General features: G+C 39.2%; 1 protein-coding gene across 1 annotated transcript; it reads left to right on the forward strand.

Annotated features, from left to right (window-relative positions):
- Positions 1 to 480: 480 nt before the first annotated feature.
- LOC149572756 (uncharacterized) lies at positions 481 to 3,639 on the forward strand. The gene is made up of 4 exons (XM_089813840.1): positions 481 to 989; positions 1,211 to 1,315; positions 1,496 to 1,571; positions 1,948 to 3,639. Exons 2-4 carry the CDS (start codon positions 1,277 to 1,279, stop codon positions 3,135 to 3,137), a joined length of 1,305 nt encoding a protein of 434 aa, XP_089669966.1. The 5' UTR covers positions 481 to 989; positions 1,211 to 1,276; the 3' UTR covers positions 3,138 to 3,639.
- Positions 3,640 to 7,034: the final 3,395 nt, after the last annotated feature.

Here is a 7,034-nt window from a genome sequence, read left to right on the forward strand (position 1 = left end):
ATTTTTAAATATTTATTACATATTTATTGTTCCCAGCGTTTTAATTTAATACTACTACATTTTATTAATTTCTTTATACATTTATAAGTTTCATTTTCTTTATACATTTGTAGTTTTCATTTTCTTTATACATTTGTAGTATTCATTTTGACAATAGTAGAAAGAACCCATTGGATCACTCCATCGAATGATTAAAACATGTATTCAAACAAACAACAACAAATTAGATGAGTTTTTTAAAAAGAATTGCAAGTATTGAAACCCTCCATTCAAGGCTATTATCCCTTCAATTAGGTGGAGTATGATTATGTAAAACAGAAAAAGGTTTTGAGCTCCAAGATATATATTAAAAAAATTGTTGGGAATTGGGATAGACTGTAGCTGTGATGTGTGTATATGAAAGCAAACTGCACAAAAACACATGTTGCGAGGCAGAGGTAAAAACAGGAGGTGAAAGAGTATATAAAAGGAATAAGTGTAGAAGGGGTATAATGGCATCACGGGAAGAGAGGGTTTTTTTTGGTGTTGCCCCATCAGTCCCACCACTGCCAAAAACGCCAGTGGTTGAATATTCCCTTGCAAGTAAGCATTTGATGCGGAACAGTTACGTTGTTTCCCCACCAGCAAACGAAGTCGGACAGATATTTACCTAACAACGTCTTTTTGCTCCTATCTCATCCCATGCAATCCAGTGGGGACATTATAAGCGCAAGGGATTTGGTATTTCTGTGTTTATGAAGATAGAGGGGAAGTAGTAGAATATTAGCGGGAATGGAATAGAATGGAATGTGGTGATAGTTAAGCTTAAGGGGGTTAGTTGGTGGAAACGGGGTTGTGTTGCTTGCAACTTCATGCATGATCTTCACAGAGGAGACTCCTTTCTGTGAAATCTAGGTCATAGTGGAACAGAGCAAGGAAGCAATATTGGCCATTGATCTTTGCGTGAAAAGGGTTGCCTGTCGTCCTTGCATGGTGGGCTTCAGTAACAGGTCAGTGGGGTTCTAATGCCCCCTGTATTGTTGCCTTTTTCAGTATCTTGCGTGTATGTATGGGTTTTGCTTAGGTTTCTTGGTATTTGAAATTGAGGGTTTTAAAGGAGTGATTTAGGGCACTGGATTGGATTTTATTTACTTGTAAGAATTCAGCTGTCTGTGAGTTAATGAATGCGCATTTGTGAGGAGTGATGTTTTGTGAGCTTTGGATCCATTAGTGTGGATTTGAACGGTGGGGGCTAGAAGGTGGAGAAGGGTTCTCGGCGCTTGATAACAGTGAAGGAATGAGTAAAGAAGAGAACGTCAAGCTTTTGAAGCTTCAGGTTTGTCTTGTTATTATGAATGCCAATGTAGTCGGTGATGTATATTTGTGTAGGGGTTTTATTGGTTAGTGTTCATATGTTGTTAGGGTGATATTTGTGGGTTTTCAAGTTTTTGGATATTAGATCTTCATGCTGCATGAGGTGCTGATTTAACTATGGCTTTATGAAAACTCTTGACAGACTATTGTTCTCAAGGTCAACATTCACTGCGAAGGATGTAAAACGAAAGTGAAAAAGCTTCTACAGAAGACTGATGGTATGCGTTTGGTGCTTCTGCCTTCTTTCTTCTGAAATTTGTTTAGCTGCTGCGGATTTCTTATTAATAAATTCCAGGCTGCTTCAGAGCCCTTATTTACATATTTGCTTTCTTTTGATCTTTTTGCAAGCAGCCTAATTAACAGTATTTTGGGCCGGGACAAAGCCCTTTATATAAATTTTAGGTTGCTTTACAGACTTTATTTGCATATTAGCTTTCTTCTGATATGTGTGCACATTGTAGCAATGTAGGAGGAAATATTAATATTTTGTGACAGATGATTTTTGTTATTAAGAATCCTCTATAAAGAAATACATTGTTTAAATGTTGTGGCAGGCAAAATGTATGTTACTATATTTCTGTTTGTTGTTGGCAGGTGTGTATACTGCAGAAATTGATAGAGAACAGCAGAAAGTGACTGTAATAGGGAATATAGATGCAGACACACTGATAAAAAAGCTGGTTAAGTCTGGGAAACACGCTGAGTTATGGCCGAGTGGAGGAAAGGGGAATCACCCGAAGCAGCAAAATGAGCACAAGGAACAGAAACCTAATAAGGTTCAATTTGATCTGAGTGATCAGAAGCCATTCAAAGGTCACAAGGAGGAAAATGATCAAAAGCCACTCAAAGGGGGTAGTAAAGGTGGAATAGACTGGAGTTTGGAGGATATTGAAGATGGGATCATACATTGGAAGTTCGACAAAGTAAATGGTGGTGATGGAAAAAAGGGTGGCGGTGGGGGTGATAATGGCGGTGGAAAGAAGGGAGGGGGTGATAATGGGGGAGGAAAGAAGGGTGGCGGTGGAGTCGATAATGGGGGAGGGAAAAAGGGCGGAGGTGGTGGTGATGGGCAGAAGGGCGGTGGCACTGATGGTGGAAAGAAGGGTGGAGGCGATGGGCAGAACAAATCTGGTGGTGCTGGGAACGAGGGCAAAAACAATGGCAGTGGGAAGAAAGGCGGAGGTGGAGGTGGGGGAGGAAACCCAAATCAGAATGGCGGTGGTGGCAAGAAAAATGGAGGTGGAGATGGAGATGGAAACCAAAACGGTGGAAAGAAAAACGGAGGAGGAGATGGATGGGAAGATCAAGTAGGTGACGGTGACGGTGGCGGTGCAGACTGGAACAAAACTGGAGGGGGCGGTGGCGGTGGAGGAAAGAAAGGAGGGAAAAAGGGAGGGCATGGAGGTGGTGATGCAGAAGGAGGCAATTTGGGGTATTTTGATGATGGGGGCTATAACCCACCTTCAATGATGGGAGCTGGTTATGGTGGTGGTGGAGGTGGTGGTGTTGCTTATGGTGGTGGTGGTGTTGGTGCTGGATGTACCTGTTATGGTGGTCCTCCTGGAGCTTATCATGAACATGCCCATGCCCATGCCCATGCCCATCCTCATGCTCACGCCCCTACTCACTACCCTCCTGCTTACCCAGTTAATGACAGATACATGATGCAATACAGACAGCCGTATCCTCCAATGCAGCAGCCCTACTACTACCATCAGAACCCTAATGATTATGGTACTAGCATTTTTAGTGATGAGAACACAAGTGGCTGCTCCATTATGTAGAACTCGGGAATGAACTGTGCAATTCATGAGCAGAATATGAATGTGAGTGTGTGCGTCTTTTGTGTTTATATGCAAGCACTGAACTGATAAATCCAGATTGTAAAAGCTTAGATGAGGCCACCGCAGATCAAATGGCTTTGCTTATACATAGTACGTTTCCCGTTCTGTTCTCTTCAGCAGCATACATATGAATGCTTAATGTGGCGGGGGTAGCTTTTAGGATGAGCAAGTGCAAGCGGCTAGTAGAATAGAAGAGAGCTGTTCAGATGGTTGATCAGGTTTAGGTAATGTTTTGTATCTATAGTCGTACACAAAGAACTAATAAGAGAATGCTCTCACATTGCTTGATGTGGGTGCATTTATGTGTAAAGCCATGATAAAAATTCTTCTATCTCAGAAGGAAAATGGCAGCAGCCCGCATAGATAGCTATTTCAAAAAAATAGTCTGTAACTCTTGCTGGGAGTTTTTTATGTGCCTAATGTGAATCTTCAAGTTCTTGTATATATGTTTTGGGATTTTGATGAATTACGTGCGTTTTTGGAATTTTGGTATTTTGATGGTGTAATGCAGTATTTTACATGGTAGATGAATTGTATTATTCATTAATTTTTGCTTCTCTTATCTTTGACTGACGAATTGGGCAGTAAAGGGAGTAGAGTATTAACTCTGATGTCCAATATGGAAACTGCTCTGTATCCACTGTACATGTCCATTGTTTAAATTAACTGGATAACACGCATCATAAATATGGTGCAGTATTTGAAAAAGCCATGAGTGACCTGATCTTTTAATGAATACGCAGTACTGGATTGGATGTGCTTATTAATGAAGCCTGCAAGAGGGAAAGACATTAAAACAGGAGAGCCTGAAAGATGTTTACGAAGTTTTCATAGAAGTTAGTATGGAAGTATGAAGTAGATTAAATATGTATAATGATTAGTTGAAAATAAATCTTCTATGGATAAGAGTAGATTTACACAAATCCGTCAGATCAATGCAAGCTGTTTCTGGCAACGATTGATGCAATAACACTTGCACAATAGAGTCCAGAAACAGCTAACATTTTTTTGAGTGATGAGCGATGGTAAAGCCTTGCAAGTAAAAACCCCATGTGATTGCAAATGCAAACAGGTAGATAGTAGTAACCTCTTTCAAAATGTTGTACTGATAGGGACTTCCATCTTAGTTGTGAAGGCAAATTTACTATCTTCATAGATTTGTGATGCGGCTGCCTTGTATATACCTAGCTGTACACAACGCAATTATGGACTAGTAGTAGCAAGCGGTGGAATCTTATCAGCAAACAATGGCACCGATTATTATTAAATATGTATTGTTTTTGTATTTTTCTATGGAAGTGAATTTAGTGATAGAAAAGTGCTCTGCCAATTTACTCGGTGTTTTGCATGTAAACGGAGGAAAACCAACTCTGAACCACCTGTCGATCATTTAGTTTGTTCTCCTGCCACATGATAAAGACCTCTCTCTTATCATATAGAATGGACCTGATCCACCGAATTTCCGCCGTATTATTTTATTTTCTGCAGTGGGGTCAAATTTCTAAACCAACCAGGCTGTGTACGGGGTCGTCATAATGCAATGGTAAAATCATGACATTCAGTTGATTGATGGAATCTTATTGCCAGCCGTAGAAGAAAATGAGGAACAAGCAAGCCTTCTTTATTGAACTGTGTGCGATGCCCAAAGCTACAGCAAGAAGCATCTATTTGACAGCCATCCACGGGAAACAATAAAAAATTAACATTTTCCTTTTGAATGTGAATGCTCATTATTCGAGCCCTAATACCAACAAAAAGTTATTTAATATCTCAGTGGACGAACTGCATATTTTCATTGATATGCGTAGGAATTAAGGAAATATAAAATACTAAAGATTTCCTTCCTGGAATCAATGTATATGTTTGTGGATCAAATGAGTTCGATTACACTTCCTCAACTATTACCAGGAAGACAGTGACTACAAATCAGTGAGTGGCTTATTCTCACTGATCTATCATCAAGAAAAGGAGGGCAGTGTGATTTAAAAGGTTTATGGTTATTTTGATCTATCATTAAGAAGAGGTTAATTGTGATCTGAAATGGGTTTATGTCCAGTGATTCATTGTTAAGAACAGGGTAGTTCTGATCTGAAATGGTTTTATATCCATTGATTCATTATGAAGAGATGGGCGAGCCTGATTTGAAATGGTTTTATGCTTACTGATCCATCATTTCAAAAAGTTGGGTGATTGTGGTCCGAAATGGAGGGTAATTCTGATATGAAATGGTTTTTATATCTATTGATTCATTATGAAGAGATGAGCAAGCTTGATCTGAAATGGTTTATCCTCGCTGATCCATCATTTAAAAAAGGCGGGGGATAGTGGTCTGAAATGACATGTTCGTCGAGTTGTCATTAGCAAGATGTGGGTGAGTGTAACCTGAACTGGTTTACCCTCACTAATCTATTATCAAGAAGAGGTGAGTGATGAAATGATTTATATTCAGTAGTCCACTATCAAGAAGAGGGAGAGTGTGACATGAAATAGTATTTAATATATTCAGTAGTCCACCATCAAGAAGAGAGAAGAGGGAGAGTGACATGAAGTAGTATATAATATATTCAGTAATCCATCAACAAAAAGGAGTGTGTGACATGAAATAGTTTACAGTCACCAAACTTAATCATCGGTAAAAGGTGGCAGTGTTTGCCTGAAGTAACTTTTGTCATGAAAAAGATGTGGGTGTGATTCAAAATGATATACACTCACTGATCCATCATCAAAAAGAGGCTGACTGTGATCTGAAACGCGAAATAAAGTATGCTCAAGGCTGTGTAGTGTGATCCAAAATAACTGATACACACCAATCATCAAAACAATGTGGATAAGCGATGAAATTAGTTTAGTATACCCACTGACCTAGCATCAAAGGGTGAATTCAAAATGGCTTATATCAGTTCTTTATTATAAATAAGATGAGAGCAAATGTAACGTGATCTCTGAAACAGCTTATACTAACTGATCCATCAATCAATCAAAAACGTCTGTGATTCTTTTCATCACCAAGAAAAGAAGAGATGGGCGAGTAGGATGACCCATAGCCAAAAAGATATATGGATGATAGGCGACACTCATCTTTATAATTCAAAAACATTGCAGATTCTGAAATGAAGAGCTAATAAAATCAATATCAATTATTATAAAATGTAGTTAAAAATCTATATATTTGGATGTTTGCAAATTGGTACGTATCCCTATCTTCTAAACACTGACACAGTCTTGCCTGCCCGGTTAGCTTGCAGTGTTTGTAACTTTGTTGTCAACATATGAAAAAGAGTAGAGTGGGTGGGTACATTCTCCAAGTAGCAAGTACATCATCAGGTTGACGCGCCATGAAACCGCTTTGAAGTAAGCGTATATACACAGAGCGCATACTCGTGGAAAGGTGGGAGGTATATACACAAAGAGCGTAAAAGGTGATCTCCGGGCTTTCTCACTGTAGAAAGTTCCATTGTTTTTCCTCCTCAGCCCTATAAAAAAATCGATGAATGTGTACGATCCTAGTAAAAGAAAATTTACACTACGCCTTGGGTTCTGAATAAAGAAAAGGAAAATCCTCCTAAATATAATGATAATAATTGAATGCCTTTGTACCTGGCGCCAAGAGGAAATTGACGCCTCGGGCTGGGAACGTGGTAAAGCAGACAAATAAAAGGGAAAACTGCGAAGAGAAGGCTTTAATGAGGCTGTACACTATTTCAGCATCATGAATTGTACGTGATGTCACAAGAAATTCTGGCACTGGGATTTGTTAGCATGCAACCTTTTTTTATCCCTTTTATTTTATTCTGGGTAGCGATGTAATTATGAAAGAGCACGATGCACGCTTTCATC

Source organism: Cupressus sempervirens, chromosome 2 (assembly GCF_028749045.1).
Source record: "Cupressus sempervirens isolate cs-2001-9-10 chromosome 2, ASM2874904v1, whole genome shotgun sequence".
NCBI lineage: Eukaryota > Viridiplantae > Streptophyta > Pinopsida > Cupressales > Cupressaceae > Cupressus > Cupressus sempervirens.